This window comes from Lytechinus variegatus, chromosome 9, assembly GCF_018143015.1.
Source record: "Lytechinus variegatus isolate NC3 chromosome 9, Lvar_3.0, whole genome shotgun sequence".
Classification (NCBI taxonomy): Eukaryota; Metazoa; Echinodermata; class Echinoidea; order Temnopleuroida; family Toxopneustidae; genus Lytechinus; species Lytechinus variegatus.
The window spans coordinates 13,930,526-13,954,948 of record NC_054748.1 but is presented as its reverse complement, the minus strand read 5'-3'; the positions used below and the strand labels follow the sequence as shown (position 1 = coordinate 13,954,948).

Here is a 24,423-nt window from a genome sequence, read left to right as displayed (position 1 = left end):
ACAAGAAACCAAATTTTTAGGTGTATGGATTGACTCAAATTTAACCTGGAACAGTCGCATTCACAATATTTGCATGATGGCATCCAGAGGAATAGGAATTTTGTTTAGATTAAAATATTATCTCTCCCAAAATCATTATTTATGCTTTATAATTCGTTCGTTTTATCTCACTTATCCTACTGCAACTTAGTATGGGGGTATGGTAGTAAGGTAAAAATAGAAAGGATTTTCCGTCTCTAAAAGAAAGCACTCCGCATATGTACTCATTCACATTTCATTGCACGTACTGATCCAATATTTCACAACTTAAAAACATTGAAAATTGAAGATATTAACATTTATCAAACGGCCATATTTATGTTTAAATTTTCATCCAATACAATCCCGATTCCATTTCGCAATTTTTTTGTTTACAACAAAGACATTCACAATTATCCAACACGGCATTCAACAGATCTCCACTTACTTAACCAACCCAAGAATATTACTCGCTCATAAGACGATACGCCACAGTGGCCCAGACATTTGGAATGCATTGCCACATGATATAAAACAATGTACATCTCTCTATTCGTTTAAAGCTTCGTTGAAAAAATTTCTTATTTCTAAGTATACCTAATTTAATTCACCTGCACTCACCCACATGCACACACTTGCACTTCTTTTTACCATTTTTTTTTAATATACCAATATATATATATGTATATGTGTATATGTATATATATATATATATATATATATATATATATATATATATATATATATATATATATATATATATATGTGTGTGTGTGTGTGTGTATATATGTATATATATATATATATATATATATATATATAAATCTTACATTTCGTGACGATCAATTTATCAAATATAATTTATGATGGTTTTCATGTAGCCCCCTCTCCTGGCTGCTATTGCTTCAAGCACCTCTTTGCTTATAATAGCTGGCCCCTGTATTTTACCGAACTATATCACATGCTTAGGTATGATTTAATTACCAGTCTTGTTTGTATTATTTACATTGTATCTTTTAAATTGTCACATTTAATTTGTATTCATTCAATTATGTGAACATGTTAATCTATCATTGATTTCTGAATAAAATGCAGAAACCCCTGCAAAAAAATGACCTATCAAAATTAAGGGAAAAGGGAACCAACTTTCAGTTTCTAAATAAAACCAGAGACAAAATGGCATAGACAAATTTTACAATATTTTTCTTTAAAAGATATGAAAAATAAGTCCATCCTTTTATTTTTTCCTACAAAAATACCCCACTCCTCACTTTCAAGAGAAAGAACAGCAGATAAAATGGTAGGTTTCATGCAATATTAATACGAAAGTAAAATTGGATCATGAATTGTTGACGCAGATGGCACTGTACTACATTTTCGTTAGTGGATTTCCCAAAGTAATAATGTAGACAAAGACGACAGGTTTTGTGGATTGCTTCCATTTTTTTAAAGCAATTGCTCAAAGCTAAATCATTTGGTCTACAAAGCTCTTGAATCGTACATTAGGGCTATACAAAAGACAATTCAACATACATGATCAAGAAAACTTAGAACTGGGACCATACTCATAAGATAGGGCTGTATAAACACATTTTCATTGATAACTGTTGGGGAGGGACTACTTAATATAATACTCATGATACACAATGAGGTTCAAAATAAGGTTAGCACTTTTCATTCACTTTGAGAAAAAACCCAACATATTAAACAGGACAATTTTAGGCTAAATAGGAACATACATATAATAAACTGGTAGAAGCAGGTATAAGAATGGGGGTGCATGGAGGGTGTATGTTCGCAGTTACAACTTTTATCAAATGTCCACACGACACGTTTATTATCATTTTCAACTTCAAATTTGTAAGACCCTGCAAGCAACCAGTTTTTACTAACAAATCTTATTTTCATCAGAATAAAATGTAGACCTGGATCTACATGTTTAAAGCAGATTGGTTTCGACATGATTACATTAGATCCAGCGTAATATAAACACGATAGATCCTCGATTGAAGACCAGTCAGATATTCATTAATTTTGTAAATATGAAAATGAGATTGCGAATTATTTGATCACAATATTTAATATTTATAATGCTACATACCTCATATTCCTTATCCTTACAATGATCCATTCCTCAAATTCAGGATTGGTTATCTTTAACGATTAAACAGGAACAATCCTTCGTGTGAATGCGATGCTATGGACTGTATCTCATAAGACATGTGAGCGAAAAGCTTGCGCACAATTGGTCTATATCTACGCTAGATAACATTTGAATGGCGCAGCGCGTGTGTACTTTGCAAGTGAATGGTATGCAATGTGCTATTCACGGGTTTACAGAGCAACTTGGAATCCATTGTCTTGATTGTTTGAATGAAACCGACAATAGGAGTTCCTTAGTTCATTTCATATATTAGGAATACCAAGTTTGAAGTATTTAATCTACTGAAATAACATTTAAATGACTGTAAAACAGCGTTTTGGGGATTTTTTTCAAACGTATCTACTCAAAATAGTGGGGGGGGGGTGGCTGCAGCCCCCCAGCCCCCCCCCCCGGTTCCGCTGCCCCTGTATATGGATTTAAACTTCACATTGATTGATAAATATTCATATCATTCTACTACAAAAATTTGAGATTATCAATCAATAAACTCTAAAATTGCACTAAGAGGTATAATTACTTCTTCCATAAACCAATGAGACCTTTCAATTCATCATCAGATAATGTTCATTTTCTCAGAATTTTATTTTGTAATGGTTATGATATTTTGCTTATATATTATACGCTGTTTTATTTTACTTTTATTTATATAAAAGTATCATAATTATACTGTATGCCTCAATCTATTTTATCTGTATAAGTTCATTGTTACTATTTTGACCACATTACCTTGTTCTGTTGAAAATTAAATGAATTAAATTGAATTGAATTTCGTTTCCATGTCATTGTGTTAATTTGACTAAACCAATATTGGCAAACACACGTAAAAATAAATGCAATCGTCATATTGATATATCCCAGACATCATATCAAGCACAAAAAAGGACTATGGTAAGAATTGTTCCGTGTAAATAGTTTGTTTGTCGGAAATGAAATGAGTGTGCAATCATGTGACGCTCTTTAAGCCTCTTGATTGGTCGATTAACAAACAACGCCTTGGTGACAACATAAGAAACAGAGGCGGTGCTGCGGGAAGGCTGAAACGATAATTGCAGAAGAAGGGTGCTTGACATAAAACGGTCTATAGTAATTACTAAGCTTCTGTTCACAGTTTGCTGTTGATTTTTGCAGTTTAATACTTCTCCGGTCTCAAGTTGTCCACAATGTCTTTAATGAAATGTATTTCAGTGATTTGTATTGCCGGTATTCTTTCCAATGAATGCCTAGGAGGTGAGTGTCAGACTATTAAATCAATTTATTTGTATTTTTCATAATTAGCAGATCATTTCATTTTGCAATGTATAATTCCTTAAAAATATATCATCACTAACTTACTTTTCTCTTCATTGCATTACGGGGGGGGGGGGATTCTGCACAAACGCGTTCATCCCCCCCCCAAAAAAAAAAGAATGATGACAATATGTTTTTTTTTTAAGTTTGAAAGCGGCGTCGATGTTTTTCTTTTTAAAGAAAAAGAAAAAAAGGAGGAGTATTTTTCGTTCGACGTTACAGTATTAAATTTTAGACATAAGGGGATCATAACATCTCAGTGTTTTGGTATATCTAATGCAGATTTTGATCATCATTCTAATATTAATTGGTTCCTTCATGGAAGTTACGACATTTGGGGCACAAATTTGATCAAGTAGTATCACACAATTGAGACAAAACTGGTGTGCAATTAAAATTTTCCATGGATTCTTTCACAAAACTGTAGTACGAAACCAACAGGAAGTTAACGTTTTCAAGATATCAGCTCGTAAATACTAGTAACAACGTATCACCTTTCACTTTCATGGGTTGGGATATTGTCGTGTTGGGATCGGTAATTATTGAAGGGAAGCGTATAATAAGGAAACTTTGGAGAAAGTTATACAGTTCAAATCACAGGGTATTTAATCATCAGTTACAGTTTGCAGTTCGAAGTACATGAATATTCAGATATAATAGGAGACGATGAATATAAAATAATTTTGAATAAGATTGAGATTCGGAGTGAAGTTAGATTAATATTCGATGGACGTCAAGTCTTGAAGTCAGTCAGTCAGTCAGGATCAGTGTCAGTGGGTCTAGTATTCTATCGTTGGTATTCTATCTCTAATAATAAAGAAGTCTTATTTATATTATTAGTTTTGGGGGCAGGCGCGGATCCAGGAGGGGGCCGAGTCGGCCCCGCCCCTCTATTTTTTTGACAACCTGCAGAAAAAAGTGTACTCTTTATCTTGATAGAAACTACGAAAAGCAGGAAGAAAAGTAAAAAAGAGCTATTATACCCATGATGTGTAATTTACCGACCCCGAAAGGAAACAAGAAAAAGATGAGGGGGAAAATTGGAAAATAGACATTATATAAAAAACTTCGCTCGCGCATCGCGCTCGCATCGCCTGTGTAATGAATCCCATTCAAGAGGATTAAATGGCACTTTATTTGTTCTGAAAGAAATTTGCACACAATATTTTAGCTCACACATCAAGCTTTCATTATTTTGTTTGATTTACACAAATTGTTATATCAAAATTTTCATGTCAGTATATCAACAAATTAAGCTCGTGCTTTGCACTTGCATTTAATTGTTTGAGACACACAAGCTTGTTCTTTAATTTCAAATAAAAACGCGCTTAGACCGTCCAGTTTTCAGGTCGGAATATCACTCTCATTATTTAATTGGTGATACTTGTATCCTCTTCATTAATCACTAAAAACAGTCCTAATTGAGTCCCTTAATTTTCACGTTACTGTAATAAAATTTCGGCTCGCGCTTCGCGCTCGCATTGTTTAGTTGGATACTTATCTTTGTTCATGATTATAAAAACTGCTCAGAATCTTCAGTTCTAAGGACATAAAATATCAAAGAATTTTTTGCTCGCGCTTCGCGCTCGCATTATATATTAAGACCACATGAGATACCTTATCTTGTTTATAACAATAAAAACTAACATATACTTAAAACTTCAGTCTTTAGTTAGGACTACCCCCTGAAAAACCAACAAAATTTATGACGGCCAATCGAGAAAAATGTTGCTGAAAATATTTTTCGGCCCCCCCCCCCCTATGGGCGAAAGCTGGATCCGCCCCTGGGGGTGTAGCAATTTAAGGTGGGAGGAATCTCTAAGCTTGATATGATTGGTCTCCAGGAAACTGTCTACCCGGGGGGCACTCGACCAAAAAAGTGGTGGGGGTGTGCCGCGGGCGAGACAAAAAACGGGGGCCTTGGAGCGGGCTTATTGTAAAAAGGAGGGTCCTCGGAACGGGCTTCGGAACGACAAGCGTTTGTGAAAACGGAGGTCTTTGGAACGGACCGCCAGCGTGTGAGTGCGTACATGCATCCCGAAAGAACGGTCATGCGTGCATGATGCAGCTAGCGCGGTTAGATTAGGTCCCAACAAACTCAACGCTTTTTAAAAGCTATAGACCAATTTCACAACGTGAGAGGGCAGCAGACTGGTCGCCATGCTGCGGTGGGCGAATCAACTTTTATAGTACACAAGTCAATAGGGTATTTGGTACATTCGTTCGATTTTTTTTTTATTTTGGACCAATTGAGCAGATTTCTTGTAAGATTCACAATGAGCATTAATCGGAGAAGTTCAGGTCGCAGCTGTGCTGTGTTCAATTGCCACAACAATTGGAGAAAGCTTCAGGATTGGAAGCAAAGTGAATGTGAAATTCACTCGCCTTGGGCTCATGAAGCCTGTTTGTGTGTGAAGCCGTACTCCCTGCATAGGTTTCCAGGCCATGATGAAGGAATGCGTCACCAGTGGATCTCTCTTCCCCTTCCTCCTTTATCCTTCCTCTCTGTTTTATTCTCTTGCCTTGCCCCCTCCTTTTGGATACTTATAGGCCTGCATAAAATGTGGTGGTGGTGGTTTTTTTGTGGGGGGAGGGAGGGGGGATTTATTTGATCATGCTTAGATGGAAATATCAGTCCCCCCCCCCTCTCTCTCTCGACTCTCCCTCTCTCTCTCCCTCTCACTATCCCCTTCTCTGTATTACACTATCCCTCTCTCACACACTCTCTCGCTAGCCCCCCCCCCCCCTCTCTCTCTCTCTCTCACTACCCCCCCCCCTTTCTCACTATTCCCCTCTCCCCTCTCACTATCCCCCTCCTCTCACACATAGATCTCCCCCTCTCCCCTCTCTCATCCTCTCTCTTATCCTCTCTATCACTGTATGTCTCGTTCGCTCTCCAGCTACTCTAACACAATTTACTAGCAACAAGAAGTGAGCTCCCTGATGAAACCCAACAGCGATTCTTGGTCATCATCAACTCACTTTTACTGACAAAACTAAGGGGAAAAAGTAGCCAAAGTGCAAAAATTCATCATACCTTCATCGGTCAGATATGGCCATTGTCTCACATCGTCTACCCAGGTGTCCATGCTTTATTTTATTGATTTATGATGAAGTTAATGACACAATATCAGAGCTTTTCTGTAATCTTTCATTGAATTTGTACACAGAGCCAATCGCGGTCAGCGCACTTGCCCACCGCAGCAATGGCGTCGCCGATAGAGGGCCAAATACATAAACCGGCCGTGAAATTGGTCTATATATCTTATTCATTATCGAAATAAGGTTTGTTATAAAGAAGTGCGCGGCACGACAAAACGTGTGGTTAACGTGTTAGACTCCTGCGCGAGCCGTTTCTGAAGGGGTTTTCAATGTTGTGGCGGAGCAGTGGTGTAAATAAAAAAATACGCGCGCGGCCTCCGCCGGGTGAGCCTTGCGGCCGCTTTTCACCAAAATTACAACTCATTGTCGCAGATCGATGCGATCGGAGCGGCGTAACGAAAAATATGCGAAGCTTTGAAGCGGATTTCTCTCTTCTTTTTTCTCGATAAGAAGGAAATGCTATGCCTTGGAGCGGCTTTCATTGTTCTTTTTCTCAACAAGACAAATATGCTATGCCTCGGAACGGATTTTTGAGTGTAAAAATGGGGGTCCCCTCCGCGGCACATACCCACTATGCATTATATACTGAGTGCCCCCCCACCGGGATTGTCTATCAAACTTTCTCTGGTATAAGCTTAGGGTGTGGTGTTGCTCTGTGCAAGTGACTGGGGCTGGAAAAGTGTGAGTCATTCTTCTTCCATAAAATTAGCTGACGTCACGGAGGGTTGGTATTTTTATGGTAAAGGATTAGGAGTTAAATGGTACTGGGTTTGGGAATTCTTAGATGAAATTAGGGGAGTTTGTAAACAAGTGAAGGCGAATGATTGAAAGGATAACAGGAAGTTAAATGCATACTACATAACAATATGCTGTAGATATTTAAAAACATGCAAGATCGTTCTTACATTTGGGTTTTATCATGATCGCGTTAAGGATTTTAGAAATATTGTATCCCTGGTGCTTGCATTGTCTGTTTAAAGAGATTTACAATCCTGTCGTGCTAAACATCCTGTTTTCAACGGTTCTGAATATAAAACATTCCCAGCCCGTGCTTATGTTCGCATTGTGTCTGCTCTTCATGAATTCCTAAAACAGTCCTAAAAATGTCCATTTTCTGATCTGAATATCAAAACTTTTCAGCTCGCGCTTCGCGCTTGCATAATTTGGTTAGTGAAATATGCGTATCAACTTAGTGAATTTGTTCAGTGAGATACACATCCGTTTAATGGCACAATCCTTAAAATGTTTCTATTATAGGTCAGTATACCTGGCAACTACGTGACCCATGTCGTGACCCACGGTACGTACGCCACTGACAATAGGGCATTTTTAATGATATTAGTTGAATGACAATTTTGTTTTTAACCACATAAACAATAATCATATCGAAACGTTTTTCGACCACAAGGACTGACTCATGTGATCAAATCAATACTCTGGCATAGATGACATTGTCGGTCAGGGGTGTCGATCCATTTTTCAGAATGGGGGGGGCAAAATCATGAATCAATTTTCCAAAGGCGCTCGATCACACAAAACAAACAAACACACACACACACACGCCTATATATATGTGTTTACATATATATATATATGTATACACACACACACACACACACACGTATTCACCAGCAGATTAATGCGAGCGCGAAGTGCGAGCTGAAAATTTTGATGTTTCGATATGAAAAAAATTTGAGTTTAATGGACGTTTTATCATGGAAAGTATGGGTTTTTGTTTCAGAAATAATGCGAGCGCGAAGCGCGAGCTGAAGTTTTGTGATAATCCAATCTGAAAAGTAGACATTTTGAGCACGATTTTAGACGAAGAACGAGTTGTGTATCTCAATCTCTCTTGCTGATTTCTGTGTAACATTACAATCTTATTTTATTTTTAGCACATACGGAATTATTGGGGGGGGGGCAAAACGGTATGTTTGCCCCCCCAATATTTTCATTGGTGGGGTGATCACCCCCCCCCCATAATCGACGCCTCTGTTGTCGGTTGTCATGCGGAAAATAAACATTTTTAGCAAAGCAAAGTAAAGAAGCCAATAATTAGTTTTGCTTTCAATTTGGCCATGGAACTTCAAAGTAGGCCTAAAATTGCGGAACTAAAACATCAATTATATTTAAGCTGGATGTTACTTTAACAACCTTATTTAAAGTATAATCGAATATCAACACAATTTTGTCACAAAATCAATACAGAATATAATATAATATGATATAATAAATATAATGTAATATAATATAGCATATAATTTCTTCTTCTCCCACTACGTTTCTCTGTCTTTCTCCTTTTCTTTTTCATTTCCCCTGGGTTTTTTTTGCCAGCCGATGTGCGGGGGGGGGGTGTTACACCCACAAATGTAATAATCGCCCACAAATGTTACAACGCCCTCAAATGTAATTAACACTTTACCCACAAATGTAATAACGCCCACAAATGTAATAACACTTTACCCACAAATGTAATAATGCACTTTACCCACAAATGTAATAATGACTTTACCCACAGTGTAATAAATTTGATGGGATTTTTGGCGAATCCGTTCTAAACTAAAATCCTATAGTAATGCGTTCATATAGCACAAAAGTCTTTTTTCCAGACCCGGTTAATAAAATATTACAGTACAAGTCCAAAGTCTTTTTCCAGACCCGGTATTTCAAGATTATAATATACGTCCAAAGTCTTTTTTCCAGACCCGGTTTATCAAAAAATTATAATATACGTCCAAAGTCTTTTTTCGAGACCCGGTTCATTAAAAAAATTATAATGCAGTCCAAAGTCTTTTTTCAGACCCGGTCGTTAAAAAAATCATAATATACGTCCAAAGCCTTTTTTCCGGACCCGGTTGTTTCAAAAATTACCATATAAGTCCAAAGTCTTTTTTCCAGACCTAGTTGTTACAAAAATTATAATATACGTCCAAAGTCTTTTTTCCAGACCCGGTTAATTAAAAAATTGTTGTTGTTGTTGTTGTTTTAGCTTATACGGCGCGTGTCATTCAGTAGTGAATACTTGCGCCAGCATAATTTGCGGTAATTTTATTTATAATTTTTTCTGTACTTAAATCAATTCAGTAAAAGTCAGGTACGGCGCTGCATTATTCGCGCAATTTTGGAGATTCACAACAGACTGTCATCACAAATCACTTAACCACTTATGATGTATTTTCTGGCCAAGCCCGGATCGGTACATTGATCAGGTTTCTCAGCTACTGCATGATGCGCATGCGTAGCCTTAGGCCCCCCCAATACCAGTCAAGGCTGTGTGATGTCTGTTGACGAAGTGATCTCCATCCGAGTTTCGAAATTCAAAGTTAGTACAAATGGTTAGGTTCGAGACAAAACAAACGTTCTGAGTCTTGTGAAGTTATCGTGCATTGGGTTAATTTTCACATCTCATAGTTTGTTCAATATATCAAATGCTTACAAATTAATAAGATCATACGGAAGACATATATGTAATGCATTCATATCTAACACATTCATATCTAACACGTATATCATTGTATATATATATATATATATTTTTTTTTTTTTCCCCCAACATGGGTTTATAAGACTCAACAAACATATCAATATTCATATATGAATGGAACTAATACAACGTTCAATTGTTTCAATTAACAATATGTTTAAAATGACTCGAATATACTATGTGAATCTTTGGGTCCTTCTTACGAAGGATACCAAAGCTTTTTGATGCGAGTACTCTGCTGAATTGAGAAGTCTCTTTATATCCAATTCGCTTTCATTTATTTCAAGTAAGAGCCTTTCCCTTTCTTGTGAGTATTCTGGACATTTTGTGAGATAGTGGAGAGTTGTTTCCGGCACAGCACAGAATGAGCATAGACCTGTTTCATGGTTGTTGACAAGCCGTCTATTCTCGTTAAGATCAATATTGTTCATTCGGAGACAATGTAAAATAGATGTGTTATATCTCTGGTTTAGAACACATTTGAAAGTTTTCGAAACTGATTTTTGAATGTCCTTCAAAGGTGATTGTGTTTCATCCCATTTTTTTTGCCATATTTGTGTGAAGTACGTTTTAAGAATGCAGTTTGATTCATGCTTACTAATTTTGTTATTTACATCAATCTGGCTGTGCCGTAAACCTTGTTTGGCTGCGATATCCACCACCTCATTGTTCCTGATATCACAATGACCTGGGATCCATTCAAAATACACTGTTATTCCTTTATTATACAATTGTGTATACATTAACAAAATTTCATTCACAAAGTTAGTTTCTTTTTTAGTTTTGATTGCCTCTAGTGCGCTGAGTGAATCACAAAATACGACCGCTCCTGTATAAAGGCCAGGTAATTGGTTCAACCAATTTAATGCTAGTATAATCGCTGCAAGCTCTGATCTATAAGACGATGTATTATCTTGGAGTCTCATTGAATGTATATATTTGTAATAGGGTACGTGAAATGCTGCTGCTGCTTTTCCTGTTTCAGGAGACTTCGAACCATCAGTGAAGATTTGTAAGAAGTTATACCACTTCTTGTGTATTAATTCAAGACTTGTTTGTTTCTGGAATGTTAAATTGTCACTTTTCGATATATAATCGGATATCTCCGTGGATATTATTGGTGACCGGTAATGCCAATAAGGTATAAAAGTATACGAGTACATATATTCAATTTCATATTGGAGAGGCTGGGGTAATTTCGATATTCTTTCCCCGAACGGCTTCCTCGTGTTCTTGTCAGAGTAAAACTGAAACTGCCAACAGTCTTGAAGATCTTGTTTCAATGGATGATTTAGTATACTATCTATGCGTTTCTTGAGTCTTACCCTCAGCATTTCACGTCGTATATCTAGGGGCATTTCTCCAAGTTCTACTTGAAGAGTTCGAAGGGAAGTGCCCCTTTTTGCTCCCGCGCATATGGCGAGTGCCTGATATTGGCAGGAGTTAAGAATATTTTTAACATTTGTGGTTGCAGAGTCATAAGCCTCACATGAATAATCCATGAGTGACCGAATAATTGCCCGGTATACGTGGAGTAATTCTCCAACATTACCACAGAAATTGGCATAAGATAAGCATTTCAAAATGTTGATTCTCTTTTTACATCTTTGAACTACTTCATGTATGTGGGGTCTCCATGTTAGCCTAGAGTCGAAAACAGTACCAAGATATTTGTACTCCTTCCTTGGCGTTAGGAGGTTGTCCCCCAAATATATCTCGAGACATGGATCATATCGAGGGGAATGAGAAAAAAGTACGGGGACCGTCTTTTCACAAGAAATTATCATCCCCAAGAGAGAAACCAATCATAAAGTATATTTAGATATTCCTGGATTTCTTTGGTACCCTCTCTTATATCATTGGCAGATTTCCATATTACACAATCATCGGCATAAAGGAGATTGTGGATGGTTGGTGAAATTGGAATATCGTGCACCATAATATTAAATAATTCAGGACTAAGGCTACTGCCTTGAGGAATTCCATTATTGGTTTCCATAATGTCAGAAAGATGATCCCCTACTCGAACTTGAATAGTGCGATGTGTCAATAGATTTTTTAAGAAAAGTAGAATGTTTCCTGTAAGACCTAATTTACTTAATTTGACTAGGAGTCCCTTTGTCCATAGGGAGTCAAATGCTTTCTTTATGTCTATAAAGATTGCTAATGTTTTAACACCAGTTTTCAAATTCTTTTGAATTTCATTCTCAAGATGAACAATGTTATCAATTGTTCCTCGACCTTTGCGGAATCCATTCTGTATAGGAGATAGTAAAACGTGTTTTTCAAGGTACATTTGAAGTCGTTTTTTTTACCATACTTTCCATAATTTTGATGAAACAAGACGTGAGTGCAATGGGTCGATAAGAATCTGTTTTGGATGGGTTTTTGTCATGCTTTAACATGGGAATAAGTATGGAGTGCTTGCATGGCACTGGTATTGTACCGGTTTCCCAGATCCTATTTATAACATATAACATCATATGTTTAAGGGACTCCGGCAGGTGCTCGTACACTTGATAACCTATTCCATCTTCTCCTGGAGTTGAGGGTTTCTTACCTTGTAGGATACTTTCTAACTCTATCATCTGAAATTGTTCGTTAATTGCTAGAGGCATGTTACCTGTGTTCTCGAAAGGAAGATTTTCAAACTGCCTATTGATCTCTTTATCCGAACTGTCAGCATTGGTAGTTTCTCCAACTTGTACAAAAGATCGAGCAAAAGCGTTGGCTTTGTCTGTATCACTGAGAAGCGTTTCTCCATTCTCTAAGAACAATACAGGCATGTTACGCCTTGTTGGATTAGGGACACCTTTCAATCTTTTAACAAAACGCCAAATTTGACCAAGTGGAGTGAAGCGACTCAATTTAGAGCAGTATAACTGCCAATACTGACGTTTGGCAAGTCGAATTTCTTTTTGAGCTTCAGCTTTCTTTTGCTTATAACTAATCAGGTTCTCAATTGATAGACATTTTCTTAATTTATTTTTCGCTTTATTCCTTTCTTTGATTTTTAAGGAACATTTCTTTGTCCACCATGGGACTGGATTGCGATGCGCCCTTTTCTTAATGGGTGCCGATTCATTTAGAGACATTGCTAAAATGTCCATAAATCTTTCACAAAGAATATTAACATCAATAGTATTATTCATATAATATTGTTTATAGTTTTTCTCACATATATTACTAAAATTATTCCAGTTCATGCCTTTCAGGGACCATTTGTATTTAGTCTCTCTGTCTTCGTCTTGTTTCGAGATCTGTTTACCGGTATATATTTCCGTTATAACTGGGAAGTGATCACTTCCAAATTTATTAGGAAGGGTGTACCAATGACAGTTCATAGCTAAGGAAGTGGAGATGAGAGATAGATCTAAACATGAGGTTTTTCCTGTTACAGGATTCAATCTTGTACCTGAACCATCATTAAGAACCATCAAATCATGATGCATAAGGAAGTCTTCTATCTGGGGCCCATTATTATCTGTTGTATCGCTTCCCCAAAGTGTATTGTGGGAGTTAAAGTCCCCTAATAATAACAATTTCGTAGTGTCCTTAACATGGCGCAATAAAGTATTTAGAATGTTTTCGTCTATTCTCTTACAAGGATTATAATAATTGACAACGGATAAAGTAAAATTATGCATATATAAATTTATCAATTGCATTTCTATATCTGCATGTATTGTAGGATAATCGTAGTGAACAGAGTCGTGAACATATAATGCACATCCACCACCTCGCTGCTTATCTCTATTTCTAGTGAAGCAGCTATAATTCGGGATATGGAGTATAATGTTCCTCTGAAAACCACGTTTCTTGAATGCAGATGAGGTGGAAAGGTGTATTCTTATTACATTCTAAATACTTTATTAACTCATCACCGTGTCCAATCATACTTTGTGCATTCCATTGTAGGACTAAAAGTGCAGTCATGAATGAATTAATTAGCTCGCTCTTGATGAATTGGTAGCCATAAGTTTTTCAACAGAAGACTCAATGAGAGTTACAACTTCGGCTTCTGAGTGTTCTTTGAAGAAAATCATAAACAATTTTACAAAGAAAGTAATTAGATCTTCATTGGATGCTGACATCAAGAAATTCTCTTTTGCCAGGGGGGTTGGCATATATCTATTAGTTTCAACCTGTTTCACTTTATTTTCTACTAGGGTTGGGCCAGGGAGATCCACTTGTGCGGATTCATGAATTGAAGTTGAATCATGAATTTCAGCCTCGATTGTTATCTCATTCGGTCGACTTTCCTTGCTTCCAATGTCTTTTTGAGCATTTTTGGAGTTAGGCTTGACAGCCTGTGCATAGGAGGGCGCGCTATCATTATTAGCAAGATTTTTGTCATTTTGCATCCCATTGTATTTTTTGAGCGCCTGTGCATAGTTCATTTTATTGACAACCTTAATCTTTAAGATTTCTTTTGCCTTAATTGCTTCTTCACATCCTCTAAAGGCGGCTGGGTGGTTACCTCCACAATTAACGCAGTTTCGCTCTTCCTTGCGATTGCATTCCTCAAATGGATGTTCACCTCCACACCGGACGCATCTAAGTTTTTGGCGACAATTAGCTATTGTATGTCCAAATCGTTGACATTGGAAGCAACGGATAAGTCGGGGGATGTATTGTTTTACTTCTTTTTTCAGGTAGCACAAGGCAATCTCTTTTGGTAGAGTTTTCACCTTTTCGAAGGAAATGATTAAGCTGCGAGTAGGGTAATTTGTTTCTTTGTTGTTTGCACCATTAGGCCTATTATTTCCCTTTCTCATAATTCTCTTTACACTTTACTACATGTTGTGATTTCAACTCAGCGAGTAATTCTTCCTCTTACATTTCCGTGGGGATGTCAGAAATAACACCTTTTAGCGTGATTGTTCTATCAATGGCTTTAACCGGTATGTTACCAATATCCTCAATGTCATGTAGTAACTTATACTGTCTAGTATTTACACACTTGATAAGAATGCCTGACCTAAAGAAGTTCATGTTAGCAGGTGTTGATCCAGAACAATTATGGATTGCATTCGCAACTGTCCGCATATTAACATTTCTCAGTGACCTTTCTTTGGCAATGGGCATAATTAATACCGTCATATTATTATGGTTGGACGAGGCAGTTGGAGTTTGAAAAACTGATTGGTCATTTCCATCCGAGGACGAGTCTCCTCGACATGGTGATAAATTCTCTATGTTCTGGCTACTGCCTTCTCTCACTTTTCTCTTTTTTCTTCTTACTGTTTTGTTATTAACGACAGACCAATTATCTCCCCCACTATTTTGACCAATGTGATCGTAATCCATCATCAATGACGACGTGTCGGTCATAATGACCACGCGCCGAAATTTGGCGGGAAAATCAAATTTGTGTTAGTTGTGTATGAAAGTTGCAAGACCCAGAAAGTTTGCTTACCGAGACCTTTGACAAATCCAAATAGTATTCCAATGTATGTATCTATCAGACAGGCACGTATGTCCAGTTAATAAATCCAGAAAATCCTAAATAAATCCGAGATATAGATTGAAAAATCAAGAGAAGCCCGCAGCCATGACCTGCCTCTCCCGCCGCTTGAGCCGTCAATGGGGGGGGGGGGGGGGTTTCTTATTTTTATTTGGCAACCAGTCAATTTGACTATTTTCGCCATAGTATATATCATATTATTAACGTTTGTTTTCTTAAAATGGAAAAAAGTAAAATTCAAATATTTCTTTTTCCTTTCTTTTTTGTTTTTCTTTTCTATGCTTTTTTTAATATTTTATTTCTTTTTTTTTTTTTTAGGATACTAGGATTTAAAGTCGAGTAGGTGTGTCTCACAAATTAAAACCAGGGCTATTGCTAACAATTTGCTATATAGGCCTACTAGTATGCAAGCAGGATGGAGATGACAGAAAAAGAAATTAGGAAAATCACAGCTCCAATCCTACACCCGTACTAGTCCAGATTGGACCTTGTTGTTTGGAAGTGCCCTTTCCCAAAAGCTAACATAGAGGGCACATGTCTCCCAATCTCTAATCAGCGGAGCGAAGATGAGTGGATTGTCGCTGATTAGAGATTGGGAGACATGTGCCCTCTATGTTAGCTTTTGGGAAAGGGCACTTCCAAACAACAAGGTCCAATCTGGACTACACCCGTACCGGAGTATGGGGATACGTCTGTCCCGTTGATGTGAACATCAACGTCAGTGAAGTCTCGATCTTTCCCGGAGACAAGACGCCTTTAAATCCTACCTACTTTGGGAGACAAGCCCTTGTAGGATGGAATGTGACTTTGGGTGAGTTTGGGGAAAAAAATTATAATAATCTATATATCAACATGCATACTTTCATCATTTAAAGATAAGCAAACCGTAAGGCAATCATCTGAAGGCTATACATGTTTGGTTAGTCATGACCACATAAAGATGTAATTGCAAAATAAACATTTGTGATTAAAGGTAATCAAGAGCAGTGCAACTTGTGCATGAAAAGTTTTCTTTTTTCTGTTTTCTTCTGTCTCAATACTTCCTCTACTTTTTCCCCTTCTCTCTTGTATTTTTTTTTCATGAGTTTGAATAACCCGCATAAAGCTTTGGCATATGATTATTGGCAAAACAAAACAAAGAGCTCAATTTTTTAACTGCTCCTCGAATAGCTGGGTAACTGATGAACTAGATCAACATGGTGCTTTCATCGGCCGTTTTCCTCGAGTCACCTGTGACTAATCATCAGCCGAGAAGGAGATATATAATATACGTCCAAAGTCTTTTTTCCAGACCCGGTTAATTAAAAAATTATAATGCAAGTCCAAAGTCTTTTTTCAGACCCGGTCGTTTCAAAAATTATAATATACGTCCAAAGTCTTTTTCCAGACCTGGTTAGTTCAAAATTTATAATGCAAGTCCAAAGTATTTTTTTCAGACCCGGTTGTTTCAAAAATTATAATATAAGTCCAAAGTCTTTTTTCTAGACCCGGTTGTTTAAAAAATCATAATATACTTCCAAAGTCTTTTTCCAGACCCGGTTGTTTCAAAAATTATTATATAAGTCCAAACAAAGATACGATAATGATATTCTAGTGGAATAAAAATGAGCATCGAGCTTAGTATTTTCTCCAGACCCAGTTAATTAAAACTGGTGGAAAGGTAACAGAGACCCCAACTCTCTTATTTATGTTAAATAACATGGAAATATAGCGTAGTCTTTCATCCAGACCAAGATCTTTCAAATAACAAATGAATAATAATAATAAATTAGTAATAATAAAAAAGCAAACAAAGACCCACGATCCTATTTATGTAGAATAACATGGAAATATAGCGTAGTCTTTCATCCAGACCCAGATCTTTCAAATAACAAATGAATAACAATAATAATAATAAATTAGTAATAATAAAAAAAGCAAACAAAGACCCACGATCCTATTTATGCTGAATAACATGGAAATATAGCGTAGTCTTTCCTCCAGACCCAGATCTTTCAAATAAGAAAAGATGAATAATAATAATAAATTAGTAACAATAAAAAAGCAAACGAAGACCCACGTTCCTCTTTATGATGAAAAAAACATAGTCTTTCCTCCAGACCCAGTTATAAAAGTCATTTAAAACACAATAACAACAACAAAACAAAGACCCTGCAATCTTATCAACATTGAATAACATAGAAATATGGTGTAGGCCCAACTATCCTTCAAACTAAGAACCTTCAATGAATAAAATTTTAGAGAGTTTTCTTTATTCCAGACCTTGTCATTTTCAAAAATTAGATAAATGAAATCCTCATAACTCAATCATATTCTTGTGCCTGTTCAACATGAATAAGATGATTGGGGGAGTATTTCATCAACATTTATGTCCGACAAGTTGTCAGATCTGACAACTGTCCTTGGTGTTGATTGGCTAAGAAGCAGTGCTACCATGGTAAGTGTCGGATAAAACGTCAGACAACTCCTTTCCATGAAACGCTCCCCGGGCTCTAAGTTTTGATGTTTTTTTATCATAAATTTCTTTGCCTGGAAGAAAAAGTGAATGTTTAATTACATCATGTATTACAGGATGTAAGGCTGGAAGAGGGTTAAATGTTTTTTCTGTATTTTTTTAAATAAACTTGTTTTGTCAAATTAAGTATGCTGGGGTCTAAGTTTTAAGATTAATGTTTTGCTTAATTTGTATTTTTAAGAGAACTGGGTGAGGGGTAAAGACAACACTCTAAGCCCAAGCATTTTAAGTGGGTTTAATTTTGAAGATTGGTCTTAGCTGTGATTTTTTTTCAATATTTGTTTATCTTTTAAATAACCGGGTCCAGACGAAAGACTAAGCATAATACTCGTGTTGTTCCACAAGAATAAGAATATGAGTCTTTGTTTTTAAGATTGTTTAAATCATTTTTAAATCACCGGGTCTGGAATAAAGACAACGCTCTAAACATGTGCTTTACTACATGCATGGTCTTAATTTGGAGGATTGTTGGTTCTTAGATTTGTTGTTGGGGTTGAGTTTTATTTATTTTTTATTCCTGAAATAATTGTGTCTGGAGGAAAGTCGATCTTCGACAATCGGTCTTCATGTTGTTCCACAGTAATTAGATTAGTAAAATTATTTTTTTAAATGGGTGTGGTGTAAAGACATATTTTTACTGGGTGAAACTTTGGAAAATTAGTCTTAGATTTGAAGTTTTTTAGTTATATTTTTTGAATAGCCGGGTTTGGAGGAAAGAGTACGTTTTAAAACTCGTGTTATTCCACAAGAATAAGAATATAAGGTCTTATGTTAGAAGATTTTTTCGTAACTGTTTTAGGTCTGGAATAAAGACAACACTCTAAACCTCTTTTTAAACAGGTTCTTAGGTAGAAGGTTTATGTGGTCTTACACTTTGATTTTTTTTTAATTCTTACTATTAGCGTTTTTTTGAAAAAAACTTGGTCGGGCTGAAAGACTACGCTATATCCAGCATTAATAAAATTATGGGGTCTTTATACTGTTTTTAAACTGTTATTCATAATGTTGAAATAACAAATAACCGGGTCTGGAGAAAAGACTACGCTTGATTCTCAATTTACTCTTAGTGCATATATTCACAATATACACCATATAAGTTGAAACAACAACAAAGACATTAATTCCACCAGTTTTAATTAACTGGGTCTGGAGAAAAGACTAAGCTCGATTCCCATTTTTTTCCACAGGAATATCATTATCGTATCTTAGTTTGGACTTATATCACAATTTTTGAAACAACCGGGTCTGGAAAAAAAAGACTTTGGACTTATATTATAATTTTTGAAACGACCCGGTCTGGAAAAAAGACTTTGGACTTGTACTTTAATGTTTTATTAACCCGGTCTGAAAAAAGACTGCAATTTTGTGCTATATGAACGCAATTCTATAGGATTTTAGTTTAGAACGGATTCGCCAAAAATCCCTTCAAATTTATTACATTTGTGGGTAAAGTCATTATTACATTTGTGGGCGATCAAAAATTATTACATTTGTGGGTAAAGTGTTATCACATTTGTGGGCGTTATTACATTTGTGGGCGTTATTACATTTGTGGGTGCAACAAGGGGGGGGGGCATCCAATATTGTGAATGGTGAAAACTGACGGTACAGAGGCAACAAACGTATTATTCTGCCCCTTCCCCATTGAACTTTTTTTTGCTGTTTTGCTATCTCCTCCCCTTGTTACTCTTTCGGTGTTTTAGTTCTCTTTTCTTTGTATAACGAATACCGAAAACCGTTTCTTTTCATGTGATTGCTTTCATTTCTTAGTTGCTTATTATTTTTGATATTTTAATCAATAAACGCTTATTGGTACTGATAAAATAAAAATGAATTGTATTATATGATTTATTTATATCATATATCATTATTATTATCAGATCGGGAAAGAGAATCGGTTTAGGCTTCATCTACATACATTGTCAGTGTGTGTATAGCCTTTATAAAAGATCGGTTGTATTCTACGTTCTGTTTTTTTTTTTTACTTTTCACTTTTAATTGTCAAGTTTATTCATGAAATTTTCAGAAATGGAATTCGAGTGCGCCGCTCTTCCTGACGGTGAGGTTGCTAAGATAACCAACTTCATCTCTGTGGATAACAGCGTCAGTGAATCTGCTATCTGTAAGATGCAATATCAGGTGCCAGATGGGGCAAACCTCTGGCAAGGCATACTTGCTGCTAATCAGCAACACGGGGATAACTTCACGTAAGCCAAACCAGAATTACATCAATTATGTTATGCGGATGGGGATGAGAGATAAAGATGAAGGGGAGAAGCAGGGGAGGTGAGGGAGAGAAATCGAAGGGGAGGGCCGGGGGGGGGGGGAGGATAACGATATGATGAAATCCGGGGATGAAAATACAAATACGTGTTATATATGTATGGATTATTCCTAATAGGCCTACTGGCCTTTCGGACCACATATTATTGCACCATTGTCCATTAGCTCTTCATTCATTTTCTTTTTAAATGAATAGAATACCGAAGTGTTGCGTATAAATAAACAGATTTTGCAGTTTTCTTTTCAATATCATATCACGGAGGAGAATGATGAAAAGCATCTACAGCACAAATTTGGTAGGAAGCGTTTCAACTGGGCCCGACACATGGACCAAACTGGCCAGGGTTTACTTTCAATTAGTCCAATGCCAATTCGTCCAATTGCCAACTCGTCTACTATCATTCGGTCTACCATCAGTTCTTCCATTATCTGCATGGTCTAATTGCTAAATCGTCCACTCACTATTTCGTCTAATAACCAATTGGTCTAATAGCCATTTAGTCCATATACCATTTGGTCTAATTGGACTAATTGTGCAAAATGAATGAAAACGAAATGGATATCAGACCACAACTGGTTATGAGACAAAGTGGTCATATACGAAATGTTAATTAGACGAAGTTATGATTTGACCAAATGGTTATTGTACAAAATGGTTGTTAGATAAAAAGTTGATGCACGGAATGGCATTAGACCCCATTAGACTAAATGAAAGTAGACCATGTGCTGAGTGGACGAATTGGCAGTAGACGAATCGGCAATCTACCACTGGCCAGTGTACATTGACTTCAATAATCATTAGGCTAATTAGGCATCCATGCGGTCATAAACTTATATTTGTAATTGATAAATAGAAAATGTGACGTCATCACTCTATATCTGATTCTCATTTTCATTACTACGTATAGTTTCGGGGCGTCTTTGCATCCTATATACGGTCACTTTATTACGACCATTAATGGCGTCGCAGGCAATGCAGATTATTTCTGGGCAATCTTCGACGGGGAAGGAATAGCGACACCTACAGGTGAGAAACAGAAATGTCATTACGATGTAAAACCACCACTGTTATATTAAGGGTCAAGTCCACAATAGAAAAAAAAGGTTGAATTGAATTAAAAGAGAAAAATCAAACAAGCACAACACTGAAAATTTCGTCACAATCGGATGTAAAACGAGAAAGTTATGACATTTCAAAGTCCCCCCCCATTAAAAAAAACAGCAGTTATAACTCAGTAATGTGCAAATGAGAGAGTCGACGATGTCATATCGTGTTTTCTTTATGTATGCTTAATGGATAATCCTAATTATCTCCCCTTTTCCAATTCTTCTGTTTTACAGGTGTTGATGAAATCGAACTTGAAGTTGGAGATTCTTATATCTTCGATTACACGTCAGTTTCTCCATCCAATTCAAGCGATCACACTATCGCCAACTACACAGGTATATTTTATACAACGACTGCAATAAATTGAAACTGAAAAAGAGAATTCATAATTTTCTTGATTGGGATGGTGGGGCTCGAACCTAAATAGTGCTTTTATAACCCACTGAAATGAGCATGAATATGTTATTTTGAATTATACTTTTCATCCCATTTAAAGAATAACAGCAAAATGTTCTGCCATGTATTCCTCCTTTGCAACGGGTCAGATGATAGCCTATTGGTTTAAATTTGAAATAACGCAACCTACATTCAATTTCTATTCTGTTAAACATTCATTCTCTTCCGATTGACATTTGATTGTAAATATATATATATATATATATATATATATATATATATATATATATATATATAGTTTTGTCACCCCTCGTCTATGCAGTGGTTCATTTATGAGAGTTAATATGGTACTTTGGCATACCGGAAAGCTTTATACATAAAATCGTCTTTAATTTGAAAAAGGAAAGGTCATGAGCGAAGTTGTTTGAGAGCTATAAAGGCCTAATTCAGAAATGGACAAACTTGTGTACGAATTGTCATAAAGGTAGACTAAAGGTGTTATTTGAAAGAGATTAATGTTTGTTTTAATATGAATATGTCCTATTTGAATAGAGGTATTTGTATCGTTTATACTCCTAATATTAAGGGCCATGTTTCAGTGCAACCGACATCCCAGCTAATGTGCCCCTGAAGTTACTCAGTATATTCATCACCATCTCAGATGAGAACACGGGGGAGGGAATCTACTTCAAGCCCGTATGCAATCAACTGGTCCTCTATGACCAATCACTTGTAAATTTGTATGACGTCATGCGGTTTATCAGCGATCAGGTCCCATTGGACATTAGGTAACCATCTTTTTATGTAAATGTGGCGAGTATATGAATATAGGTCCTCGTGTAGTGATGATGTATAGGCAATTATGACAGCCGTGATGGTAGACACGGGCATACAGATAGGAAGGGGGGGGGGCAAGAAAAAAGGAAGAATAGAAAGAAAAGGAAAGTGAGAGGGGGATACCATTTTTTTAATATTATGTCAAAATCTATTCACAAATAAGATTTTTGTATTTAAAGGTCCCTAGTCTTGTTCTCGCTCGCTTTGCTCATATCCTTTAAAAACCTTTGCCATATCTAGTACCCTAATGAATTTGGCAGGCATCGAGGATGCATCCCTCCTGATTTCTCTAAGTAATCTCTTTAATGTCGGACAAGCACGCAGACAACCAGGCATGGAAATTCAAATCGTAAAACGCAATTTTTTTTATTTTTTTCACCCATAAATGAAAAATAAACAAATAAATAAACTGAAATCGAAAGGTGGAGATTAGTTTGAAAGATTAGGAGTGAAATCATTTAATCTTGCTCCACAAATAATAATTTTCTTTTCTTTCATATCAAAGTGTTGTGTTAGATCCTTCTACCAAGAGCATAATGACATTAAACAATATAACAAACCGAATTGGATACCAGTGGACACCGTTCAACGTTAAGACCAAAAAGACACTCCCAAGGGGTAAGAAACGCAGTCTTTTTTAACGCTTACACTTCTTCCGTATTATCAGAATATTCAAGTCATGTTTCTTTGCATTTTGTATCATACTTTTCAAAATTCTCTATGTAACATTCATTGATGAACCCGTATAAATACTACAATGTCCAATTCTGATCAATCGTCAATTACAAGATGATTTTTGAGGGCACGGGTCCGCCGGGGGGGGGGGGGGTTACACTTACGCTCCTGGCAGATAAATAGGGTATTCATTATTTTAAAAGATGAGCATCATCCTCAACACTACGACCACAACCACCAACATCTTCATCAAAATCATCCTCACCACCACCACGATCACCATCATCGCCATCATCATCACCATCATCACTACCACCACCACCACCACCACCATCATCATCATCATCTTTATCATCATTATCATCTTAATCACCATCATCATCATTATCGCCACCACAACCACCACCATCACCGCTATCATCATCACCATCATCATCACCATCATCATCACCACCATCATCACCACCACCAAGATCACCATCATCTTCATCATCACCATCTTCTCCTTCTTTTCTCCTGTGTTTTCTTTTTTCTTATCTTCTTATTAATTTTTTACACAACTTTTTTCATTCCTCAGATCTCTGGGGGATCTCACCTTCTGACGGTGATCAGATTCGTTTTGACTTCGTCAATGTCGGTGGTGACGACATTCATCAACAGAAATCTGGAGTTAAGAGTCTTAAGACCACAATGTCTGTCCTCTTGTTCCTCTCATCAATCTTTCTATCTCTCTACATGTAGAGAATGTATGGGCAGCGAATTTCACAGACTCTATTAAAAAATAATTATTTCAAAATAACCGTCGATTAAAAACTAGTTCAGATTAAAGGAAACCAAAACCCAAGAAGAGGAGCAATCTTATTGGAAAGAGTAAAATGAGAGGAACAATTATAAAAGTTTCATCAAAATCGTTTATGAAATAAACAAGTAATGTGAGTTTGAAAACCCTTGTTGTACTTTCTATGGGCACCCTCAAATTGGCAAACATGCTTCAAAACGGCTGATTTTGTGGACAACTCTCCATTTGTTTTGCATACAAATTTTCAGATTTTCCTCATTATCTTTCAAATTGCATCTTGCCTCCTCC

General features: G+C 36.5%; 2 protein-coding genes across 2 annotated transcripts; both read left to right on the top strand.

The window, feature by feature from the left end:
- Positions 1 to 3,283: 3,283 nt before the first annotated feature.
- Positions 3,284 to 21,397, top strand: LOC121421822. Its single transcript, XM_041616622.1, has 3 exons — positions 3,284 to 3,409; positions 20,064 to 20,244; positions 21,229 to 21,397. Exons 1-3 carry the CDS (start codon positions 3,343 to 3,345, stop codon positions 21,395 to 21,397), a joined length of 417 nt encoding a protein of 138 aa, XP_041472556.1. The 5' UTR covers positions 3,284 to 3,342.
- Positions 21,398 to 21,558: 161 nt separating this feature from the next.
- On the top strand, positions 21,559 to 24,077 carry LOC121421821. Its single transcript, XM_041616621.1, has 5 exons — positions 21,559 to 21,562; positions 21,662 to 21,763; positions 22,411 to 22,612; positions 23,167 to 23,279; positions 23,914 to 24,077. Exons 1-5 carry the CDS (start codon positions 21,559 to 21,561, stop codon positions 24,075 to 24,077), a joined length of 585 nt encoding a protein of 194 aa, XP_041472555.1.
- Positions 24,078 to 24,423: the final 346 nt, after the last annotated feature.

What these genes read in the sequence shown, in the direction of transcription:
- LOC121421822 (XM_041616622.1), top strand. Translation starts at nt 3,343, where the DNA reads ATGTCTTTAATGAAATGTATTTCAGTGATTTGTATTGCCGGTATTCTT. An exon ending in TTCCAATGAATGCCTAGGAG is followed by an intron (nt 3,410 to 20,063) that starts GTGAGTGTCAGA and finishes TGAAATTTTCAG; the next exon opens with AAATGGAATTCGAGTGCGCC. An exon ending in CAACACGGGGATAACTTCAC is followed by an intron (nt 20,245 to 21,228) that starts GTAAGCCAAACC and finishes TACTACGTATAG; the next exon opens with TTTCGGGGCGTCTTTGCATC.
- LOC121421821 (XM_041616621.1), top strand. An exon ending in CAGGTCCCATTGGACATTAG is followed by an intron (nt 22,613 to 23,166) that starts GTAACCATCTTT and finishes TTCATATCAAAG; the next exon opens with TGTTGTGTTAGATCCTTCTA. An exon ending in CAAAAAGACACTCCCAAGGG is followed by an intron (nt 23,280 to 23,913) that starts GTAAGAAACGCA and finishes TTCATTCCTCAG; the next exon opens with ATCTCTGGGGGATCTCACCT.